At 44.1% G+C, this 24,963-nt stretch overlaps 1 protein-coding gene across 3 annotated transcripts in view; it reads right to left on the bottom strand.

Annotated features, from left to right (window-relative positions):
• zeb2b (zinc finger E-box binding homeobox 2b) overlaps positions 1-14,852 on the bottom strand; it is an 80,906-nt gene extending 66,054 nt beyond the window's left edge. The window contains exons 1-2 of one of the 3 annotated variants that reach the window (XM_075477643.1): positions 14,493-14,852; positions 13,139-13,278 (exon numbers count right to left, since the gene is read on the bottom strand). In XM_075477643.1, coding sequence (XP_075333758.1) covers positions 13,139-13,211 — 73 coding nt within the window. In that variant the 5' untranslated portion in view covers positions 13,212-13,278; positions 14,493-14,852. Of the gene's footprint in view, positions 1-13,138; positions 13,279-14,086; positions 14,153-14,492 lie in introns of those variants that run through there. The other 2 variants (XM_075477645.1, XM_075477644.1) reach the window with 2 other exon arrangements.
• Between the last annotated feature and the right edge of the window lie 10,111 nt (positions 14,853-24,963).

Genomic DNA, 24,963 nt, shown 5'->3' with positions numbered 1-24,963 from the left:
TGCAGATGAATGATGATTTTTCCACATTAAATTGTTTTGTTTCTTCGTTATGTTGATTGCATAAATACTGGCGCCGTTCAGTTTTTATCTACTGTAATTTTGTAATTGTTTTGCAGGAGGGAAAAAAAAAAAAGGAAAATCATCAGCAGAAAGGGTTTGGATAAACTGAGTTTGCCTTCTGACAAATTGTTTCATTTCGTTAACCCGTTAATCGTCAGAGCAGCATGCAGAGGATTTGGCAGGAAGTGCTTTCTTTTCGTCTTCAGCCTCCTCGGTTGTCAGTCATGCTGAAGTTTGAAGGTTCGCCGTTGGGGGGGGATTGCACTCCGCACATGTCGTTTGACCTTAACAAACTATTAAACCACATGAAAGTCATCTCCTGTCTTTGCTCAGCCTCCACTTTAACTACTGAGCATATAGCCGCAAATGAAAGCACAGATGGGTGCTACTGGAATGGACTCATAATCTTTATGCGCTCGTGAAAATATCATTGCGTTCGATGAGGCGCTTTCGACTGTGTTTATTGCTCCTTGTTCTCTGAAACTTTGCTTTCATTTTAATGTAAGAGTTGTAAAAAAACAAAAACAAGACAAGAACAACATAGAAACGGAGTTCCGCCAAAATGCTGCCACGTTCATGGGCTGTACACCAGACCTAGCATTAGCTTTGCATTTGAGTGTCTTGATTTGCGTAATCAACTCTTAAATGAGACTTCTAGGAGCTTAACCTGACATAAGCATGAAGATTTTTCATACATATGCAATATAACAGTACAAATAATCAGTGTTTTCACTTTGTGGACAGTGCTGCAAAAGGCCTGCTCTAAGGCAGAAAAACAACTCCCAGAATCCTCCTGTGTTCTGTCCCTCAGTCCTCCGCCACCCCCAGCAGCACTCATTCTCTAATCCCACTGAGCACTGCTTTCAGTTTGCCCAAAGAGCATGCAGGAGAACTCCAACGGCCCAGACTCACACACAAACACCCGCTCTTCCCTCTGCTTCTGTGTTACACACACACACACGTTTCACATCTCTCGCCCGGTAACAGTGACGCTCACTGAAAGGACTTTTTCTGGTCAACACAATCACCCGAACCAATGCTTTTCCTTGTTGTCATTTTAAAAAGGTCTCTAATAGGAAATTAAAGCTTTGAGTTGACATTTTATTTACAGATGCACCCACTCGATGACACTGAAAGTACCCCCCTCCCTTTGATTAACTCTTCTATGTTCTCTTATATCACCCTGAGGTGCATCTAGAAGGAAGAAGCTCCTCTTTGAGTGTTAGTGGCGACAGGCTGGAGGTAAACAGAGCATTAAATCCTGCAAAACGGTGGCAAGGCCAATACGGGTGCGGGACAATGGCTTGGCCCGGCATCTCCGAGCCTTTGTTCTCGGCTTAACAAAACTCTGCCGTCACACCATTTTTACCTCAATGCTGCCCTGTCGAAACAGCCATCAGCCCGTCAGAGCACATGCAAAGCTGAGGACAGGAAGGAATGGGGAGAGTGAGAAGGAATAGGATGAGAAAATATAAGGTTGGGGTGACAGATTCGGATAGAAGATGGGGGGAAAGAAAGTAAAAAGAGGGAAGGCAGATGATGCAAGCAGAGAAAAGGTGTGACAGGAGGGGGAAAAAGAGATGTAAAAATCAAGAAAAGAGCAGAGACGGCTGAAATATCAACTCGCGTACAATCAGGAGGGATAAGAAATGAATAAAAACTAACTAACACTCAACTCTCCCACTCAACCTTAATAAGAATATATAGCAGCTGTGGGGAGGGGGTTGAGGGGGCCGAGGAGTTTTGAGCTTTGTGACGTGGTGGCGACAGAACTGGAGCAGCCAGATTCACTAAAAGTTTCATCACAAAGTGCCTATCTGCTTCCCTCTGAGGACCACGGCGAGGTAAAAGAGAATGAAAAAAAGAAAGAAAGAAAACGGCACATCTGCGTCTGCTGTGACCTGTCAAGTCTGCCAATTAGTGTGCGAACACGTGTGTGTGTGTGTGGGACACGGAAAGGCTTGGCTAGAAGTGTTTATTTGTATGTCCAAATATGAAAATCTGGTATAGGCATATGTTTGAGTATGACTTTGTGTGCGCAGATGTGTGTGTGTGACTGCAACTAAATGCACGTAAAGGCTTGCTTGTAGCTCCGCCTCTTCCATCATCCAATGGCCTCTTAAAAATAAAAAGCCTTTCAAAGATGCAAAAAAAAAATCAAAGCAGTTTTTTGGTCCTTTGACTTCCCTCCCCAGCTGGTCATTAACATGCATGGCAATTTTTCTTGTGGAAGAAAGCTTAAAAACGACACATATATTTGTGCTGAGCTCCAAGTGCTCATGTCAGGCTTAGTGTGAAAGAAAATTTGGGCATTCTTGGCCTTGCAAACAGCAAACACGATCAAGGGATCCACACATGTTGGCAGGTAACAAAATCTAAAGTCTTAGCTCTGCTCCGACTAATATGATCCAGAGTGCTTAGAAAAATCATGCATGATCTTCTCCATTTCTTTTCGAGTGGATTTCGTGTTGACTGCTTGGCAGATAACCCCCCGAAACTTCACCGTATGGTCTCGGTTGAAGCTCAGGCTTCGAACGCCACGACCCGCCTGCTGCGGTTTGCCTCCTCCCTCCCTCTTTCTCTCTTCCACTGTCAGGTTCTGGCCTGCCAATTTCCACGTGAAGCTTGACTGGGCCTGATTTGATGCAAACTACCGTGGGGTGAGGCAGAAGGGAGGGGGGGGACTGGAACTGATGAACAGTTATGTCAAGTCGATTTTGCACCGTTGGGAAAAGGTAACCTCTCCGTTGGGGAGGAGACGGTTGGGGAGGAGGATATAAAGGTAACAAAAAAAAAAAATAGGGGAAAAAAGACAAGGTTAGTGGAGTGGAGGCTGCTCGGGGGGGAAGAGGGTGGGGTCTAAGATGGTGGCAGAGGGGGCTTGTATTCGCACCAGGATGCACCCACCCGTCGCTGCTCCACCTCACCTCCCTCTGCTTACCACCTAACTGTCAGTGTGAGTACTAATTGCAGATGTGCCAGTCTGCCATCATAATAAAATCAGAGGCAGGGCGGACATTAAGCATGGCTGGCTCATTTGTGAGACTGCTGAAAAGGTAGCATAAATGAATATTTCATTACCTTAATTACTAAGGAATACTCCTTTCCGCCAGTCGTCGAATGAGTGTTGCTGTAACTAATTATGAAAAGTAATAACATTAGGGATACTGTGATTGCCAGTTTATAAGGCGGCGTCTGCTTGCTGGTAAAGTATAAACTGTGATGAGTAACATAGAGCTGGGAGTGGAAAAGGGAAGCAAAGAGGGAAGTGAGGGCTTCACACATCTGCAAAAAAGTGGGGTTTGCAGGGATGAATGGAGCTCTGATTATTTACTGCTCGAGAAGTGGAGGTTTTAACAGGTATGAAGGGGCTTAAAAGGTTGTGAGCCTCGCCGGGTGTGTAAATGACAGCTCTCTGGCTGTGCAGGGAGCCCTTTAATACGCTGTTTCCCATGAATACAAACACAGAATCTGAAAGGACACAGGCGCTACCAGCTACCTGGTCCATGGAGCGCAATTTGACGAATCCTTTACCACACAGCCCTGAAGTACCTGAATAGCTAAAAAAAAAAAAAAGGGCCAGACTACAGTGAAACGCCGCAAGACGCACATTTGCACCGCTTCATCATCTGTAGCCTTTGATGTCAGACACATGGCTCGATACCTTTGTCGGTTATTCACCTCTGCAGCCCGTGGGCACGTCCCATGCCCGGCTGTAATGTATGACCACTGATAAGGTTGTAAGGAGGGGTGTGAGAAAAGAGGCACAGTACAAGGTCTGCTTTGATGGCCATGCTAATTCCAATACCCCTAAGTAGTAAGAATAACAAAGTGGTGGGGAATTTATCTCAGGAATGCCGGAGCAAGACAGCTAGGCGATAAGGAAGTAGCTTCCCTTGGGTGGGGGAGAAGTAATTAGAGTGGGCTGACTGGTTAGATGACTGGCTGGCAGGCTGGTGGGATGGATGAAAGTAGAGGTAGGGGAAATGGACTCAGAAAAAGGAAAATTTTGAGGCAGAGAGGACAGCAGCTGGGCAAACAATAGCAAAGTACACTTTCCTGGTATGGAATCTGAAGTTTGACAAAACAAGACAGGAAAGCAGAGGTGTGTGAGGAAGCGCTAAAGGGGTTAAACTGATGTAAAATAACATCTCCGGGCTCTAAAGTCACAAAACCGTGACCTAACAAGAGACCACACTGTGTGTCAGACTCACAGAGTCACAAGTTTGAAACTCAAGTCTTCTGTTCCCTACAACCCTTCTAGGTCAGGAAACACCCATCTCTCTGACAATCGGGCTTGAGCAGCAGCCGAAACCCAACTCAGCCATAAGTTGGGTCTCATTAAGCCACACAAGCCTAAATTTTTATCACCTCAACCCAAAAATCTTGCCTCAGAGCCATTTCCAAATCCAAACCAATCTCCTGCCTTGCCACACCTTAAACTACACCCACAACCACAGACAACTCGACCCTGTCAAGCTACTACCTCCAGCTGCTAAATTTACTGTCACTCTTATATCCCCCTGTTTGACCACCTTGACCGACCCAAAGCCCTCGCTGTAAGGCCTGATACCGCATCGGTCCTGCATGTCAGAAAGGCTGAGGACAGGCCTGTCGGTGTGATTATCCCCCCGCTACCTGAGGAGGTGTTTGTTTGACATTCGCGTCTGACAGCGACGGGACATGACGCGTTCAGGAGAGGGGGGGGGGCTCCTCTCTAGTCAGAACCCATTAACACGTGAATTCACCTCTCAGAGTCTTGAGCAGGGTCGACGTGGCTACGCATGTCCACTGACTGCACCGCACGTGACATTTAAAGGGGAAGATGTTTCAGCTCCCCTTGACTCACTCTTGCCAAAGGTTAAATGTAAGTCCGAATAACAAGCAGTTCCTGACCATTTCCTCTTTCAGCTGCAGCCTCCGGTTAAGAAGGTGCTTGATCAACGGCGAGATGAAAGCGTGGAAGTGAGTGAAATTTGTGCAACCACAAAATGACCTAATTTTGTCCTAATCTCACTTGGCAATCGGCTGCAATTAAATCGAGATAACACATCTGAATTTACTTCCTCGCAAGACGGGGGGAAAGTGGAGCACAAAGAAAAGCAGACAAGTTCTCGTTAGAAAAAAAAAAAAGGAAAAAAGAGGGGCGCACTTAGGTGGTGGAGAAGCAGGACACCTCCTGAATAATGAACAACTGTAAGAAAGTGAGCACTGATCAAAAGGCATGTTCTATTATCCTGAATTAAAGGTAGGATGGTGTGTGAGTCCTGTGTGGAGGAAGGCCTAGATTTCCAGATGTCACCAAGCCTTAATCTGCCGATCTGTTATTGATTGTTTCGCGCGGCCCTGACCTTGCCAGAAGAGCTCCTCCACCCGACAATCAAACATACATCAAAGAGTGTGTGCATTTCCCAAAACGCGCGTGCGCGTGCGCTCGCAGGGCAGCAGCGCCGACATCAGAGCAGAAAACTGGAGGCTGCTTTCAACACTTGTTTGCACAAAGGTGTCATCTCTGAAGCAGCTGCCACACAGAGGAGGAAAAAAAAAACGAGGAAAAAATTATTTTAATGACCTAACTGAGGTGTTTTTTTTTTTCTTTTTCTTTCCCTTCGGTTTCCTTAGAAAACTTGTGAAGCTCCACATAACACACACACGCACGCACACAACTCGCAGAGCAGGAAAGTATTCACACACATGCTTGAACCAGCTGCGATGTGTTTGTTCTTTTGATTTCATCTACATTTGATCCTTTGTTGCTCTATCAAGACACAATCTTGCTTGTTAAAAAGACAGATTTGACAGGTCACTCCCCAACTGCGGAGATGATGACAAATCACAGGCAGTTTCTACAGGGGGAAAAGAAAAAAAGTGATGTTTTAACAAATGCGATCCAAACTAAACGTGGATGAATCACAGAAATAAAACCCACGTTAAAGAGAGAATCTGCACCCTGAAAGAGGTAATTATAAGCATTTAGTTTCACGGAACAGCTGCCATCCAAACTCCTTTTCTGCATCCAGTCAAGAGCACGCACACATGTGCCATTGTTAGGAAAACGAAGGTGTTTTTAAAGTTCCTCTCCCCACCCCCTCCCTCCAGTCACCGCCATTTAATTATGAAATCTGAATGTTAGTTTACACCTGCTCAGCAACCTGTCGCCTGTCGCGCCCAGACTCCCTCGCAAATGGGAAAAGTCGACTCGTGGAAAATGTCGAAAATCACAGCCGAGACGCGGCGCCGCAACTGAATAAGTGCAAACAGCAGGACGAGACGGAACGGAGAGGCCAAATAAAGACTTTGCATTTTCACTTGAGAAAGACTCAAATGAGGCATGATATTTTCAAGGAACGCATCCTACCTCCCACGCAGTGCATAAAACATGCCGGCTTAGGGTAAAGAGTGCACACACGTAAAATGAAAAGTCCAAATGCATGCAATTATTTGCCGGACCACTGAAGTTTCAATTTCTGTGTTTGCCTATTTTGCCAAAATCACAAGGAGTGAAAAGAGAAAACAAAGGGATGAGGGGGGGAAGACGTTGAGAGAAAACAAGCAAGAAGGCATGAAATAAAGTCAGGGAAGCAGGAGAAAGACATCTGACTGTATTACAACTTTACACAGTGTCACAGAGCAGGCGCACGTCAGTGCAAAAGGGGGGGGGGGTTGATACAACCTGTCAAATCCTGAGGAGGAAAACAAGAGAGGATGGAGGGAGGTGAGCTCGACAGGCAGAACGCTGCTGCCAGAAACACCTTTAAGTCTGCCACCTTTGCTCCATCACTCTCCATCTCTGCTTCTTTCACACCATCCTGAGTTGTCCGAGCAAACGACACTCATCTTCGACTGTCACACGCTGCACCCAATCGGGCACAATTTCACCGACGAGCCGAACCTGATACTTCTGGGGCAATTCCTTGCGGGGACGACGCACAAGTTCAGCAACAGTTCAGCTGTTCAGGCAGCAAAAAAACTGGGACTTCTGCACTGCTTACACACCACAATGCCTCCCCACTTAAGATGCATAAACAAAATGCAAAAGATTAAGGCCAAAAGCATGCAGGGAACGCCCGTGTCACCACTCTGTTTTGGACAAAACATCATTATTGCGGTTGAGACATAAAGGGAAGTCAGCGTTGGCTCACTATTGGCTGATTCATGCCTCTGTGTTAGTCAGGCAACGGATCCCAGCCACTGCTCTTGCTTTCATCCTTCTTGGCAGTTGCTGCGTGAGTGTGCATCACCCTAAACAAAGTGCACCTTCTGTGGTTGTGCATTTCCAAACTGATACGTACAAATCAAAAAACAAAACGAAAGGAATTTGACCAGAGCACAGACAATCGGGCAGTTCTAAAAAAGAAGATGTCGTCACACAAAGAGTTAACCCCCCCCTACCCGACACCTCCCTAAACACCAGCACCTCCACCCCATCTCTCCAAAGCATGGGTTAATATCATGGCTGCCTGGTAAGGCATTATCCAGAACCCCTCTGAACAAAAGGCCCCTTTTGCAAACAGACTCCTACTCTCCCCCCAGTGTCCAAAGGTGTTTGCTGAAGTAAATCTGCCTAAATCCTGCGCAGCTTGGTCAGGAGGAGGAGGGAGGGAAGGTGTACCGATAATCCCTCTTCTTAACCAAAAAGGGGAAGAAAAAAAAAAGTTCTGGGTGAGGAAAAGAAAGAGAAAGAGAAGAAAGAAAACTGGAATCCATATCACATGATGCCATTTAAAGAGCTGAGCCCCCCCCCCCCCAGTTCCCCATCTTTGCTTAAGATTTGCATATATCCTGCCTGGGAATGAAGGCGATGAAGATATCTCGCTAATCATTTTGATCAAGCAAACTGTGTCACGTATGTTTGCATTTGAGGCGGGGGGGGGGGTTCTCTCAATGGAAATGCTCATTTTCATCACAAAGAAAGGAAAAAAAGCAAAAAGAAAAAAAAATGCCCAAAACAAACAAAACAAAAAAAAAACACGAGAACAAAATGTTATCTTTTTCATGTCTGGAGTGAGAGGGAAGTTTTTGGAGGCACCTTGCAAAGGGGAAAAAAAACGCGCATCACGAGGACACCTGCTCCTCACTCTTATCTCCTCCTTTATGCACAATCCAATCGGTTGCAGCCGGGATTTTTTATTTTTTTTCTCTTCTCCTTAAGTGTGAGTGGCCACGAATAGTGTGGGCATGCCATCTCGTAACACTATCTGTCTGTCAGGAGGGGCCCGAGTCCCTGCTAGAGTAGGGAGGCTATAAAAGGCTTGTAACCAGGGGACAACCAACAAACAACCACAAACACCCTAGTTATTTCTCTCCAACACCCACCCACCTCTTTCTACTTCTATGTTTCTCTTCCTCTTCTTCTTCTTCTTCTTCTTCTTCTTCTTCTTCTCCTTTTCCCTCCTCTCCTCTCTTGCTCTCCTTTTTCATTCGCCCCCCTTTTCATCTCAGGCCCTTTTCTGATGCTGAATGCAAATGTGTATCCCTGCTGCTGGCGGCAAAAGGGGCTGAATTGTGATTAAGAGGGAGAAGAAGAAGAAGGAGAAGGAGAAGGAGAAGAAGAAGAGGAGCTCCTTTCTTTGTTCTCCCCCCGGGGGATGTTTACCAGGAGAGACACGGCGGATCAGATATGAAAGGCATTCAGGTCAGCATTGATGTGAGCGAAAGTGAAATCGTACCTAAGGCATTCCAAAGACCCGCGGTGTCAGGGGTCCGGGCTCGCGGTGCCTCTGCAAGTGTGTGTTCTCTGGCCGCCAGGCACAAAAATATCTTCACACAAGCAGGGCGGTCGAGGAAGGAAGAAAAAAAAAAAAAAAAAGGAATAATAATAATAAAAAAAGGAGAAAATGTGTCAAAAATGTTTTTTGGCTGTTTTTTTTTGGGGGGGGGGTTGATGAAAGTTTTCAGTCCAGTGTCCAGGACAGAGTTGATCATTAGATTTTGTTTTTTTTTTCTTCCTGTGTGAGTGTGTGTGTTGGGGGTTTACAGCCACAAGCCATGCTATTTGCTTTTATCTGCCTTATCAAAGCGTGAAAAAAATGGCGTGTGTGTGTGTGTGTGTGTGTGTGTGTGGAAATGCTGTTGCTGTGCTACATTCCTGATTTAATTCCTTGTGGAAAGCACATATTAGAGGTTTTGTTGAATAACGTATCAGTTTAAAAGCCGAGCCTATCGCAAGTCATCTCTGCCTCTCGGTGACACAAACAATAAAATAAAATAAAATCATGTGGAGTATAATAACTCGAAATGCTTAAGCACAAAACCGACACTGTTACCCAAAGGGCACATTGCTCCCTTTGCTCTTGACATGATTTCATAGGGGAAGTCCAATCGTTTTTGTGTGCTCGTCCATACCCGCTTGACTCATGCTTTTTCAGACGGATATATTTAGCCACAGTTAATGGAGAGGAGGGAAAAGATGCAAAAAGCTAGCGTGCACGCAGAAAAAAATAAGGCCTCGTGCAGCCCGCTAAGGTGCAAGTTGTGACAATATCCCTCACCCCAAGCCTGCATCCGTCTTTTGCACGTGCATAATTGGGATGCATCTTGTTTGACTCCACCACGAGCTTACATCAGTCTGATATGTGGCTGTGATTATTTCACCCGCTTTAACAAAATAATCTTTATTTCCCTCAGCTGGAAAGCACCGCACAACACTTTTCTCTGCTTCTTCCGGCAGGAAAAAAAAAAAGAAGAAAAGAAGCAAAAGCCACGAGGAGTGCGAGGTGTCTGCTCCACACAATCTCCAACCCGTATGGGAATGGCAGCAGTGAATGGTACGGCGGACAACCCCCCGCCATTATTGACGGTATAAACATGTAAATGAAACACATTACCACTGACAATCAATTGTCCGCGAGCGCCCTGCGAAACCTGCCCTCCTCCTCCCTGATTTTTTTTCTCTTCTTAACCCCCACTTCCCTCCCTCTTGCTCAGTTACGATGGCTAAAAAAAAAAAAAAAAAAACTGCCCCTACCTTGGGGAGGGAAAATCTGGGAAAAGAAGGAGGAGGGAGGAAAAGGAGGAGGAGGGTGAGAAAAGAAGGAGAGCACCTTGCCTAACCCCCCCCCCCCCAATTCTTTCCAGCGGGAGCTGCAAACTTTAAAAAGGCAGAGGAATAATAGAGATGGACAAATTGTTTAGATTGGCAGAAATCTGGTATTGTCTGGGTCTGAAAGAAAGCCCCCCCCCCAGACACACACACACACACACACACACACACAAACACACTCTTTCTCCCATTTTCCTCCACCTTAATCTGCGATAGCCTCATATCCACCATTCAGCCGATTGTACCAAACTCCAGCAGCCACAGAGACGGAGATTGGCCTTTCTGCATATTCTCCTTCTGCTGCTTCAGATTATGTAATCAGCATATTTCCGAGGGTATGTCCCGACACTAAAGAGTCATGTGGGGAAAGGGGAGAAAAATCTAAAGCGTGAGAAAAAAGAAAATAATGCAACATCTGCATCTCCTCTCTGCTCGTCTTCTCAAACAAAAGCAGCCACATTTCGAATGAAATTTGTGATGCTGCGTTTCATAAAAACAAAACAAAAAAACAACAACAACAGGGGCCGTCTTGTTTTTTTTTTTTTATGCCGGTTGAATCAGAAGAAAATAGGGACAGGTGTGTGTTACTGTTGGTCGCTCACAGCTGGATGTGACAAGCAACACCTGGCAGGGCCAAACTCTCAAACACTTCACGCTGCTGAGATCAAGTTTCACACCGGGAAAGGAAAAGGGCTTGCTTTTGTTTTTTCTCTCTGCTGTTGTTGCGGCTCAGCAGCGGGGAGCAGGGCGATGATACTAAAATGCAATTCTCCGTCTCTGCTCTAAGACTTAACAGTGGCATGCAGGAGGTTTGGATAAGTCATGAACTGTGGTTAAATACCACATGACAGAGTGGGCAGCAAGTGAGTAAAGCCACTGTAGCACCTCCAACCCTGAAGGCCAACAGTCATCTGGAGGAGAATGTCATTGGTTGGACAACTTAGAGAGCAAATGTCTCATTAATACTAATTGGAACAAATGCCAAAATCCATCTATCCATCTATTTAAAAAAAAAAAGGAAAAGAAAGAAACAATTCTTGTTTTCACATCTGTGAGGGTGCATTAAAATTGGAACTATGTTTGATTCAAATATAGCAAGTCTGAGCAGATGGGAAACATTTTTTTTTGCAGATTTTCAAATAAATATAAAGACAGAAGGCACAGAAATTGTAATTTATATCAAAATATGCCGGCTTGCACACCACTATTTCCAAAAGCCATTTAGTGAAATTAGCTGTAATTGCACTTATATCACATTTGTGTCGATTCATTCGATTTGTTAGTTAGAGGAGGAAACGCAGACTCGGAGCGATTCCGACTTGCAGATGCTGAAGAAAAGAGGGGGGGGGGGGGGGGGGGAGGACTAAATCCCCTCTGCGTTTCTGCGAGCATTTTTAGGTGGAATTGGTCGTGCCGGCCGTCACACGCCTCGCCCTGCCATCCCTCCACCGAGCCAGGCAGGAAGAGGACAGAGACACAGGCAGGGAGAGGGGAGAGTGGCCAAGCCTCAATAAGCCTCTGCATTCCCAGAGGGGGGGAGGATTGGGTGGGGGGTGAGGAGGAGAAGGAGGAGGAGGAAGAGAGAGAGGGGTAAGGGTGGTGGTGGGGGGTCATCAGACAAGCTTGTTGTCATGGACGAAAAAAAAAAAGAACAAGCGTTTCTTTTCTTTTAAAATGCACATTTCTGTTGATTTAAAGAGAGTCCACAGTGCAGTGGGAGATAAAAATATTCTTTACACACTCTGACGCCTCTTGTCAGGTTTAAAGGTGTGAAAAATATATTTGCTTTGCTGATATTATTTCATCATTTTGATGCAAAAAGCCAAGTCTGCTCTTCTGCTCCTCACTCCCTTTTCTCGAAAACAGGTGGCCACAGCTAAACAGGTTGCCATGTCTCTGAATGTGTCCCATTATTCTATTTTTCCTTGAAACCCAGCAGAGGCATTTACATACACAGATAGGAAATCTGCACCTCCACACAGTGCTGTTTCTTCTCTTGTGCTATTTAGCGTGGAACAAAATGCTTGTCTGCTATTGATTGTGTGAAATCAATAAATGAAATCTGATCTAGATAAATAACCTGTGGGGGCAGAGATTAAAAAACTGTAGAGGGGGAAAAGCAAATAAAAGCCTCGATGTTTAACACACACTCTCTCTCTCTTTCTCCCTCTCTCTCTCTCTCTCTCTCACACACACACACACTCCTTCACTTCGCCAGTGTTTGGAGCCTATATGGGATGATCAGGAATAACGGGGCCAGGAAATGTCACTGCAGATTTGCCTCTTGTGGGGAAGAGTGCAGTCAAACGGAGAAAGAAAAGCAACAAATCCCCACCTCCAGCGCCCCAGTCCAGACCCAATTAATGTCCAGCATTTATCGGACATGTCATTCTATTTATTTATGGTGCCTCCACTACAGTAAACTTAGTGACAAGGGTAAATAAAAAAAACAAACAAAAAAAAAGCACAGGTTTAAAAACTGAACCAAAGTGCCACCTCCTGTGAATTATTTTAGCCAGGAAAACAGCGACAATGTGGGGTTAAACCGTATGGAAATGAGCTCTACAAAGGAGATGTACATGCATGTTTGAAGGGGTAAAAAACAGCGCGTGCCTCAATGCTTAGCTAAAGTCACAAGATTGTACTTTTTTTTTTTTTTCCCCTTCGAGCTGCTCCGGCCAGCGACGGTCTGAGTGACCGCCACAAAGTCCCCCCATGGCGGGTTTGGTCCCGGTGTGAAAGCAGCAACTTTCCAACATCCACAACTTCTCAACTAACCCACCCCCGAAAACACAGATTTTCAAACCGCTATTTTCTAATATTCCAAAGCCTCGAGCGCAACAGGGACGCCTTGCGCGCACGCTCCCCCGGATAACGGTGCCTTTATCCCTGCGTAAAAAGGGGAAGACAGCTAAGCGCACCAGCCGCGGACTCTCTCACACCCCTGAGCCGCTGTGGAATCCATCAAAGCAGGCTCCAGTCCAAAGATAACCCCCCTCCGACCGCCTGGTGCGTGTCCCCCCGTGATTTTCTTACCGTTTTTCCGTCTCGGGTTGGCTTGTTTTCGCCTCTTACACCTGGGGCCATCCGCCATGATCTCTTGCTTCATTGATAAGTGTGTGTGGGGATCAGATGGCAGCTCGCATGGACTCGATTCCTTGATTTCAGCTTGATATCTGACGGGAAACACACACACACACAGACAGCGGCAACAGTATTAGAGAGGGGAGATCCACTTTCTCCGGAACGCAGACGAGAAAACGGGACTTGGATCGAGGGAAAGAAGAGCCGTTGGTGAAAGTATGAGACTGAGCACTGAGGGGATCCGTGTCCATCTAATTTTGATTTTCATCTGATCGGCACTCAGCCTTTAACAGCAGGAGGAGGAAAGGGGCATTTCTCCTATTAGCAAAAGCACCATTCTTTTAAGGGACGCAGCGAAATCATTTATCGCTCTTTCATTCAGAAAAGTTTCTCGGTCCGCTTTCTTCCCACCCCCCTTCCCAATTAAGAAAATGAATTTACTTGTTTTTATCCGTCTGGCAGGATAAGCTCACGTTTTGCGCTTTCGGTCCTGATTTGGCACTGAACGCGAAACAGGTTAATAAATCAAATTCCTGTCAATTTTTTTTAGGGGCCAGATCCGGAGCTTATATGGACGACCAAAGCTCGAATAAGCCCCAGCTTGGAGTGAGCCTCCACTGTGTGGTCTGATTAAAAGTCATATAACTTCAATAAACACTTGGGTACGCCTGAGAAAATAGCACTTCAAGGTTTAATAAACTGAATCCGAGCTCTCTTGTAAACAGCTGATAAATAACAGATGCTGAATAATTGCTCAAATATGCCAAATGACTCCGGACTAAGAGGCAAATCTTTAAGGCACAAATGGCGCATAAAACAAAAGCGATAAGACGCAAATCGCTCGGTCCGCTTGCTTATTTATCAGCGCAGATACACTTAGTAGAATAAGTGAATACTGACTGGGGCTCTTTGCTCGTTGCGGCCGCTTCAGCTGGACGACAGGATCTGATTTAAAACAAGCTGAACAAGGACTCAGAGGGAGATCGGGATGTTCTCTCCAAACGACAGCGTTGTCGTGTGGCAGCAAACGCCCGGAAAAGCAAGCTCCTATCCCCGGCTGTCAGAGCCCGACAGGTCGCCTCTACTTCACGGAGGTTTTTTTTTTTTGGTTTCTTTTACAAAAAAAGGGGGGAAAAGAGGCATTGCAACAAACGCACCTATCTCCACCTGTGCAGGTAAGACAAAGTTGATCCAACTCTGACGCTGGCGCACGGAAGTTTTAAAATCCAATAATTCTCCGGGAAAAAAAAGAGGCTAAAAATAATAATACAAAAAAAAAAAAAAAAAAAAGTAAAGACGCACATACCTGCTTTTTTTAGGCGGTGTAAAGAGGGGTCTTGCGGATAGGAGTTGCGAGGAGGGATGATACCGGAGCGCGTCGGTGAGCGGATCCTTTTCCACCGGTGATAATAAAGACTTAGAAATAAAGCCTTAGAAATAGTTGGGAGGAGGGAGGGACCGCTATTCCTGCTAGGGCAGGTTTACAACTGATGTCTTACACCCACTCCAGGAAACAAACCTGGGTAGGGACTGACGTGTTACGCCTCTTCTAATGACATTTTTTTCTTTCCACCTCCTTTTCTTTGCCGTGTAACACAGAGGAGAAGCCCCCTGAAACGCACGCCACCTATCTTCACGGGAGGGGATAATTGAGGAGAGCCAAACGTGAGCATCTTCTGGGTTGAAGTTTTTTTTTTCTCTCCCTCCCTCTCCCTTCTGCTTTCTCTCCCCCCTTCCCTTCCTCCCCTTTTCTTTCCCTCACTCTCCTCTCCCTTTCGCCATCTCTTCTCTTTTTGAGTGAAACCAACTATGTCGGGCTTCAACGCGGAGCAAAGAACAGGCGACAGTGTCTCTGTGCTTTTAATCTTGTTTTTTTTTTTTTTTTTTTTAATTTCCTAGTCTTTCTCCCGTGAATGCGCGTAAACTGGAGGGAGAAACTTCACCAACGCCGGCCGCAATCATGTAAGGATTATTTTCATGTTTATGTCTATTTCCACTGCGTTTAATTTGCGGAAAAAGGCAGGGATGCGGGGAGTTGGGGCGGGGAGGCTTTTCTACATATTCTTCATTATTGTAATTGGCCGCGACTGCAAAAGGTTTGGGGATGTTCGGCTTGTATCTACGCTGCAAAAAGTGTCCGTGTGGGCATATACATTTCGCGAAGAACACTGCTTTCTGCTTTAAAAAGATTAGCCAAGTACGGAGCCAAGGGGGGGGTAAAAAAAAACAAACACAAAGTATCAATGGAGTATCAATAAATTCACCTCAAGGGAATTCTTTGCTTCATCATGCTTTCAGATCATTTAGGAATAAATCTGTTAAGGTTTTGGAAAAACTTCCCAAGCGCCCTTGGTAAAACATTTGACCCCAAATTTGGGTGGAAATCAGATTTTGAAGGTTGAAATGAAAAAGAATCGCGATTGCTGTTTTATCACCTGTGATGGACTTGAGCGGCATCAGCGCGCGGCGTGCACGTAAACTCCATGTACGGTCACATTCTGCAGGGAGGGAGGGAGGGGGTATTGGTGGCAAAGACCCTTGCGTGTTTTGCTTTTTCTTATTTGCACTCTGCTGTCGGACCCCGTTAAAAAAGAAAAAAACGGCACCAAAGTGAATACATTTGCGGCGTTACGCAGGTGCGAGCGCGCAAACAGTCAGCCTGCGGTGATTTGTCCTGACGACACTGAAGAAGTAAAAAAATATTAAAAATACAATCAAGTCAAAATGAAGTGACTGTGGCCGAGCCGCGGCTCCCTACAGGGACGTTACAGGAAGGTTCCCGGATTGTTAAGATGGTTTTTTTTTTAGTTTTTTTTTTTTATTGATTTTCGTTCTTGGCTAAAATGAACAGGATGAAACGCGCATTTATTTAGAGAAATCAACCATCTCAGCCATGTCTGACTTAAAACACACACTCCTGCACACACACACACACACCCACACAAGCAGAGGGAGCGAGGAAGCTCCACCTTTGCAGCGCCGTGATTGGTTATGTAAATAAAGTGTTATTTTGTGTCCTGTCTCCTCGCAGTTCGCCGCTGTATGGCTAATTAAATCATCAATCAAGAGGCTGAACTGGCTGATAACCCCCACCAACACCACCCCCATCACACAGAAAAGCCAATCAGATACAGCAACAAGAAATGACACAAGTGACAGACTTTTAATTTCTGGTTGCAATTTTGTCTATAAACTGTTCCCAACCAGTATCAGGCTGGCGTTATGACGTAAGCGTGCTCTTAAACTTTTGCTTCTCTCAATTGTATTATCTATCGTCTGAGAGAAGAACAGGAGGGAGTGGCTCCACTCAGAAGGGCGCCAAACTGCCTCAAAAGTATTTTGGTAAGCTGTCGGCTTTTGACATGTTTGAATAATTTCCGTCATGAAATGCTGTCATCTAACCTTCTTCTCGTCCACAAACAAAGAGGAGGAGGAGGTGGAGGAGGTGGAGGTGGAGGAGGAGGAGGAGGAGGGCAGAGGTGAGTAAAAGCGATGGGGCCGAAGCTGCTCTGCCTCCCGTTTTTTTTTTTTTTTTCCCTCGGCTGGAAAGTGGATCCAGTCCTGGGTGAATTATTGTCATGCGTAATTTACCACCACGATGCACGCATGTAAACGAAGCAGACCCCCCCCCCCCACACACACACACACACACACACACATACACACAAAAAAAAAACCCCTCTTCATCCACATGGAGCCTGGAGTGGCACCTCTCGCGCGCATGCAGGCGCTCCTCCGTGGGGCCGCACATTCACCGTGAAAACGGATTACAGTCGGTGTGTGACCTATAGGGGGACCTTGTGCTTAATGAATATATTGGTATAAATGAGGGGAGGGGATGTGTCGTTTTTTTTTTTTTCACTGGTTTTATTTTGTTCGTTGGCTTTGAAATTAAAAGCAAATTGTTGCCAAATCGGTTCAGTTACTCCGAAGAACCACCGACTGTTTAGAATGTTTTGATTTGGGGAAATTGTTATTTGTCAAATGTGTTTTTTTTTTTTTTCAAACTGTGTTGATGCGTCCTCTGTTTGTATTTTCCCTCTCAATAAATCTGCAGCACATTATCCACCTTGGCTTTTTTTTTTCTTTTTTCTTTTTTTACCCCCCTACCCCCAAGTTGAAATGTTGCTCCAGAAAAATCAATAAGTAGAAATTCACTTGGGTTTAATGGTTTTTAATGTCCAACACCCAAATTGGAGCTCTGCAGTTCTGCAGCTGTCTGCCTCGGGCATGACTGCTGATTACCAAGATTATAATCCTAATTTTCTCTCCTTCTTTTTCAGTGCGCGTGTGTGTGAGGGAGAGAGAGAGGGAAAAGAGGCCTACTTTTCTTTTCTCTTATTTCTTTTACATTCTTTTTTTTTTTTTGGCAGCGTAAAAGGCATAAAGGCAGTGCTTGCAGAAAGGCTCCGGGAATGTTTCACAGCATTTAGAGAATCTGTCAGTCGAATCGCTGCCTCTGTCTGTGTGTTCTGTCGAGTGGTCGGGTTACACTCTCTGCTTCACTGTATGTGCACCGTCATCTGCTGTGACGTGACCCAACGCCTCAGAGGCATTGCAAGCTTGTGCAAAAAAGAAAGGGAAAAAAAATCATTTATTAATTGCAAGATGCAAGGTTTCAAGGTTTAGATGATAAAAGCGTCCAAAAGTAAGGAGGTCGGAGGTCAGTGCAGGATGAGGATATTCTTCTGAAAAAAAAAAAATCTGCCGATCAGTTCGTGCAGTTTGATTATTTGCAGGTGCAATAATTGTACATCTCTTAAATCAGCTCGACCAGAACGTGGACTTTTCCGGCTCAAAACGTATCGGCGTCACTGACCATATATATCGACGGCAGCATCCTCCAACAGGCACGCTCATCCCGACTGAAAGAACACATGTCATTTCTGCTACAGTCTGTCTGTTTTTGCTGCCGTCACTGGCATGCAGCGAAACGCAGGGATGCCGTCGCAGAGCGCGCCTCGGGACTGAAACACAGTTGCATCTACATGTTGTGCATTCAGCAGCTCAGCCGCCAGGCGTCCCTGATTATTGGCCTAATTTAGATCTGTGAGAGTCACATGACACTGTGGTGCATCCAGGGATGAATTGACGCCCAGTCCTGCTCTCAGGAAAACGGCACAACAGCTGAACCAAACCTACTAGAATACGAGGAGAACGCGTTTCGGATCATTTGCTCTCAGTGGCTTCTTCTCAGCTACTCTGAAGAGCCCGAGAGGCTGTGGAGACGAGCAGTTTCTTTGAAGATGAATCGGAACAGAGTGACCTTTTTGACATTGTTTACCTAGGAATAAATTCCGGTTCTTAATTTTTCCACTGCAGCAGGTAAGAAAACATCAGCAAATGAAATAAAAATCATACAAAGAAGAACGCACATAATGAGGCAAGAATAGAGGAATACCAGAGGTTGAATAGTGAGGTAAAAAAATCGCAAAGATGCAATGCGGTTTGAGTTTTTTTTTTTTTTTTTCTTCACACATAACATCCAAGAGTAATAAAGAGATCATGAATAAAAGAGATAAAGTTGGCCTTAGGACAAATGTATCCTGCCTGTAGGTCAGATTTAAGCTGCTCAACATCACACATGAATAACAATGAGGAGGTCAAAGGAGCACGGAGCTGAACCGATGTGGCTACGAGTTGATACGAACACAATAATACTGACATCTCAGTGGCTCGAAGATGCCGAAAGCTGATATTTTGCTCCAACGGTTCATTCTTTTAATTGTTGGCACAAACAAACCGGACACGTTTCCAAGCAAAACAATCATTCAAATTCCTGACCACCCCCCAACTCCCCCCTCAAGTGTCTTATCAGAATAGAAAATAGCCTTAGACAGAATTTGATCCACCATGGGAAACCATAAACTCTCCAGAGGGAACAGGGGGGCCGATAAAATCGAGAGAAATTCCAGGTGCTTTAGCAGCTCTTTATACTGGGTTTAATTACAGATCCATTGAAACGCAAACATAGTTATCAGTAAAAGTGGAGCCTATTATTTCCCTGAGAGCTGATCTAAACATTACATTTATGCAATTATCGTTAAATCCTTTATTTTTATGAGAAAGTCTCTCTCTCGTGCAGAAAAAGTTTCAAGCAACGTTGGTCCCTGAAAAAATTAACCCTCTGGTTTGATTCTCGGCCTACATTTCACAAACTCTCTTTCAAGTCACACAAAGTCCTGTTGCAGTTCAGCAGCCACAGACAATAACACGGAGCAGCTCCACCCCGTGTGCTGGGTGGGGATGCTTTCCTAATGCGCGCATCGCGCACGCGTTCGGCACATGACGTCAGCCAGATGTTACACTGTAAAACTTTACACTTGTCAGCTTTGCCAACCAAAATATTTACATTTTTAGCTCTCGCTGTGGAAGAAGGCATTGCTGAAAAAAAAAAAAACATTTTTGGGAACCTACAGTATAAATGCAACACAATACGGGTGACAATTTTGTCTGTACATGCAATACATCTACAGTCTGGATCCTGCATTTAACAATTATTACCTTTGCCACAGAGGTATGCAACTACTATGGTTTATTTACAGGATCACTCAAATGGTTATGAGGGGAGTTGAATGAGATCGTACAAAAGCTACATTTTCCTTCCTCAGTCGCTCTACTGATGACGTTTCGACTCCTACTGCGATGTGACAACATTGTAACGTAATCCACTATTGACAAAAAAAAAAGAGGGTGAGGAGAGACTGGCGGGTGGTGCTCAGTCCATTCCCCTTCACGTGAGAGGCCAAATTCCGACCTGCACGATCTTCTCCACAGTCCTTTCGCTCTTTTCATCCCTGCCGTACTTCCACCATTACCCGCTTTTCTTCTTCGCCGCCCCCCCCCACCGGTGGTCATGGTTAGCAGTTAGAAGTACACAGTTTAGGGGTTGCAGTGAATGTCCATGTTTAGTTTGCTTCGTCCGCTGATCTGATCTGGACATTTTCTCAGGCTGATCAGTGGGAAAATGATTCCTGGAAACACATGATGCTGCAGCTGGAACAAAAGTGATTTGCACCTTAATTTGAAGAGTTACACTCCAGCATGTCGGATTAATAACAGCCAGGTAGCGGTGTGCAACACCCACAATGACTGTCACCGAGGCAGAGGGCTTCAAAGCTTTTGTTTGGCCAGTTAACATTTAAATGTTAGATCCAACTTTTCTGTCATCTTCCGAACCCTTCCAACTATTTTTTTTTTTTTCAAAAATGTTGTAGTAAATCCCTGTAAAAAATGGCTGCCTTCAATTACTGTCACATTTTCTCTCCTGGGATGCATGGCGTTCATAGTTTGCCCAAGTCTTTCGAACACACGCAAAAATGAATTTGCCTATATATTTACAGCATAACAGAGTAAAACCTTCGGTGGTCATCTTGATGATTGTGTGCTACTTTTGCCTTTTGTTGCTTAGAGCAGAGAATGTTGAGACGCGCAAAGTTAGAAGGAAAAAGTTTTAACAACATGTCATCGGTGGAAAGAGTCGGCGTAAATACAATTAGAATGACTTTATGTGATGTATAAAACCCGAACAAAGCGAGTCTAGAAAAATATAAAAAAGGGGGAGGGGATATCTTGAAAATGTACTTCTGCAATTCAAAGCAGCTGTTGAGCGGCTGCAGCTCAGCCTCTCGAGTGTTAAACCCTCAGCAAACGGTTTGTGTTTTAGCCCTGAAAGCGAGTTTTTTTTGCCCCTTTTTAATTAAAATAAATTGATGTTGGCGCTCAGAGGGTTTGAAAGCACGACAAAAGCATCCCAGATCACATCTCCTCTCTGCGCTTGTTTGTGACTCTTCCAGCTCTGCAACATCAAACTCAACATCTCTCGACGGGGCCTGGCTCTGTGATAGCCACCGCGAGAGCCTCGGCACCACAAGAGCTCCAGAGATTGACGGACAATTAAAGACCGAGAGGCGAAGGCTCGAGCGTGTGATCCACGAGAGCTCCTCAAACATGCAAAATGAATTTGGTTTACATTCGCCACAAGCAAGAGAGAGCGGGGAGGAAAAAAAAAAGGCTCTTCTCTGAGCATTTCTGATCTCTCTCAGTTGGACAAGAAAGCGTGCCGGGAGAACAAGATCTCTGCATCACAGATTGCTGCAGAAACAAATGCTTACTCCAAAAAAAAAACATATTGATTTTTTTTTTTTTTTTTTTAAGTTGCTCTTGTTAGCTGACAACTGAGCAGAAGCTTCATCAAATGGCCACTTATCTGACTGAGGCACACATATCATGCGCTTGGCAGCTTTGTTTTTTGTGGAAAGAGGTCAGACGTTCTGCGGCTTCTGAAAACGACCAGCTGGGAAAGACAACTGAACAAAAATTCAGAAACTTTTCTTCTTTTTTTTTTTATATCACCAAACACACACACACACACACCATACCTTTTCTTCTACTTAATACCAGATTTTTATCTTCTGCTCTTTTGATGTGTGCACTACAGTTTGCATGATGAGACGTTTCTATGAACGCTTGTTTACAATCGTCTCAATCCTTTAATTTGTCGGCGCTTCCTCATTATCAGCTGGTCCTGCAGCGTGATCGATAAATATTTCAAAATCTAGTGATGAAACTCCAGAGTTATTCATTCACTTTTATCAAACTCCCACTTCAAAGGTCAAGAAATAGCTTTTCGTGCTGAATTACTGCATTTCTTTTTTTTTTTTGCTATATCACTTGCTGTTGATACAGACTTGGCATGAAATATGCTGTATGTGTAAATGAGTGTGGGCACAGATGGAATTTGGCATGTGTAGTTGTCACTGAAATGGCTGAAAGTACAAAGATAAATAATGAGAGCAGGATTGGAGCGACAAAGGAAGGTTTTTCCGTCATATAACGGACATTCTGAAAAGGCCCGTTTCTGAGCAGGTTATGGTGCAATTGTCATCCTAAACCAATGGTATTTAGTGCAAAACATGATCTAAGTTGTTTAGGTACGTAAACCTAACTGGACAGCAAAACAGCTCATGACAGTCCTGGTTGTCAGACCACCATCATCCTCTTTAACCACTCAATGTGGACTTTTTTTGCCTTTTAAAGACAAAACAATCTTCAAATGCATAGAAAAAACCCTCCTGTTGTGCTACTTTTTTTCTTTTTTTTAAACGAATCTCAAAGTGCCTTCCACGACAAACTATTTACAACCCATCTTATTCAACCACTGCATCATGGCTACACTCAGTTACCAATAAACACATTGGTGAACTGTTTATTTTGCTCAATGAAACCTGTGTACAGGAGAAGTGAGGGATCTAACCACAGCAATCTGATTGGTGGACAACAGCTTTAAATAAACAGCAAGGCCTTCCCTGCTATATATTCCACCTGCATTAAGATCATAATGCTCAGTTCTTATAATAAAATTTATGATTTTATACATATATCTTTTACATTATATAATACTAACCAGTGTTTTTCCACAGCTGGGTATGAGACCTCTTCAGAGAGAGAAGAGTAGTATTTGATTGTTTAACAGAGTTAAAAATGAGTAATATAAACAGCCTTTGAAAGTGTCAATATGAACCCAACTGTGATTTTTTTTTCCCCCTAAGCCTACAACTACCTCGGTGAAAATCCAGCAAATGACTCGTGCCAGTTTACAGTTAGTGTATGAATTTGTAGACATGAACATGGTTAGAATCTTACTGTCATTTGGGCCAGCTGTAAAGAAGCTTCCCACACATGGGAATGAAAATCTATAGTTTCACATTTCAGTCCGATGGGCAATCATATCAGGTTCGCCAAGTACCAATGAACCTAACAGAAGAACAAGAAGAAGCACCAGGTGCTCCTCAAAGTCAGAAATGTTTTCTTGGTGGAATGGGTCTTTCCGAGTCGTGTTCTTCTTAAGCTAAGACAGACTCCTTCCTTGTATTCTGAAAACACACAATGGAATAGTCCTAACAAAATGGGCATGTTTATGTCATGGCAGTGCTCCCACCTTCAGTCCCACTCTAAATAGAGCAATTGAAAAACTGGTATGGCTATTAAATAGCTAGTGGCTGCTAGCTGGCAACCTAACAATCATTTATTTTGGCAATTTATACTTCGCATTCCTTTAATGGAACACATTTAAAAAAAACAAAACACGTCTATTTAAATGCATATAATGCCATTTTTCCACCCAAGTTTTATTGTGTGAGAGGGACAAGAATCCACGGAACTTTCACAGAGCAAACTATAGTATTTTTGAAGGATCCTTGACATAGAAACAGTCCTTTGGCGAGATTTGAAGATGAAAAACGCCCCCATTAGGGATTCTTCATTTACTTTGGGAAACACCTATTGTCAGGTTTTTGTGGCTTCTCTCATCTGTGCGCTCTTTTCGTGAGTTATTTCAGAGGTGTGGACAAATCTATGGAAAAAAAAAACAACACATGTATCTATGTTGTTCTCCTTCTTGTGGACCTTCTCTGTCAGATGTGTTTCTGGCACCACATTTTGAGTGTGTCATTGATCAAGAAGCATGAAGAGTCAGCTCTTTTTATTTTTTATTTTTTTTTTCGGGTTTCCCACCGACAGCTGTGGAGGGGTTCCGTGGACCCTCACGAACTGTTGCAAAATGATTAAACTGACGCCCACTGGAGTGGGGCACGGATGCGGGAACCACGATATGACCTTTTCACTACCACTATACCACGAATTTGACATTTTTGTGTGTTCATTTCTGTGTGTTTACTTTTAAGACGAAGGAGTCTACTTGCGCTGATATCAAATTGTACAACTTGGATTTCACTTTTGGTGATTTATTATCAGTAGAGCATTTCTACTGTTCTGCTGATAAGATTTTTCTCCTTTTTAAAGCTTTTTTTTTTTTTGGACACTAAGGCAATGAAAAGATTGCTGGGGGTCAAACACAACAAAAGCCAGAGACAAACATGGGATGAGGTGTTACATGGTGTACTTTTAAAAAGCGATAAACTACGTATGAAAACACTGAACTGATAAGATTCTGAATTGTCTCTTTATGCAGTGCTCAAATCAGTTTAAATGGTCAGTACTTTGACTAAACAAAAGAAGTGATGATCCCAGCATCTTGGAACCAGACACAAAGAGAAGCGGTGCACATAGAGAATATATAATGTGTACAGTCTGTCTGTCTGATCTAGTCACAGATTGGTGCCACCAAAACAAATCCTGCACATTTACAGTACTTCACAAATAAAGTGATTTTGATTGGGATGCTGATAGATCCCTTAAGAAAACTTTTAACTCCGAGATGAAAAAAAAGAAGAGACTTATCACTCACTGAAATGAATAATTGACAGCGTCTCCTATGAATAATTAATCAAACATTTGAATAATTGTTGTAGCTCTAATCTCGACAGACATTTGCATATCTGCATGCTTTTAATATCTGCCCCTGCATATGAGGTTACAGCCTCTCAGGACACAAACACGCACACACACACACACACACACACACACACACACACACACACACACACACACACACAGAGACAAACTAAAAAAAGAAAAAGAATTAAAAGATCTAACATACGTCCCACTCAGTCAGATATGTCTACATGAACCATGCATCAGCTGTGATGACGCACTGTTGAGAGAGGAAAATACTTTAACTTTCTGTGTATTAATAAGAAGGAAAAGCTAAACCTGCAGTTATTCTGCTACACGTATACACACTCCCACACACACAGAATTACATGACAAAATAGGAAGCAAGGTCTTCTCTTGAAAGTTCGAATGGCAGAAACATTTTCACCTGAACGCTTGTTGTTCACTGTTTACTAGTCCCCATTTGGGATTTCCAAATTAAA

The sequence above is a fragment of the Odontesthes bonariensis genome, chromosome 11 (genome assembly GCF_027942865.1).
Source record: "Odontesthes bonariensis isolate fOdoBon6 chromosome 11, fOdoBon6.hap1, whole genome shotgun sequence".
NCBI lineage: Eukaryota > Metazoa > Chordata > Actinopteri > Atheriniformes > Atherinopsidae > Odontesthes > Odontesthes bonariensis.
This window is presented reverse-complemented; position numbering and strand designations above follow the sequence as displayed.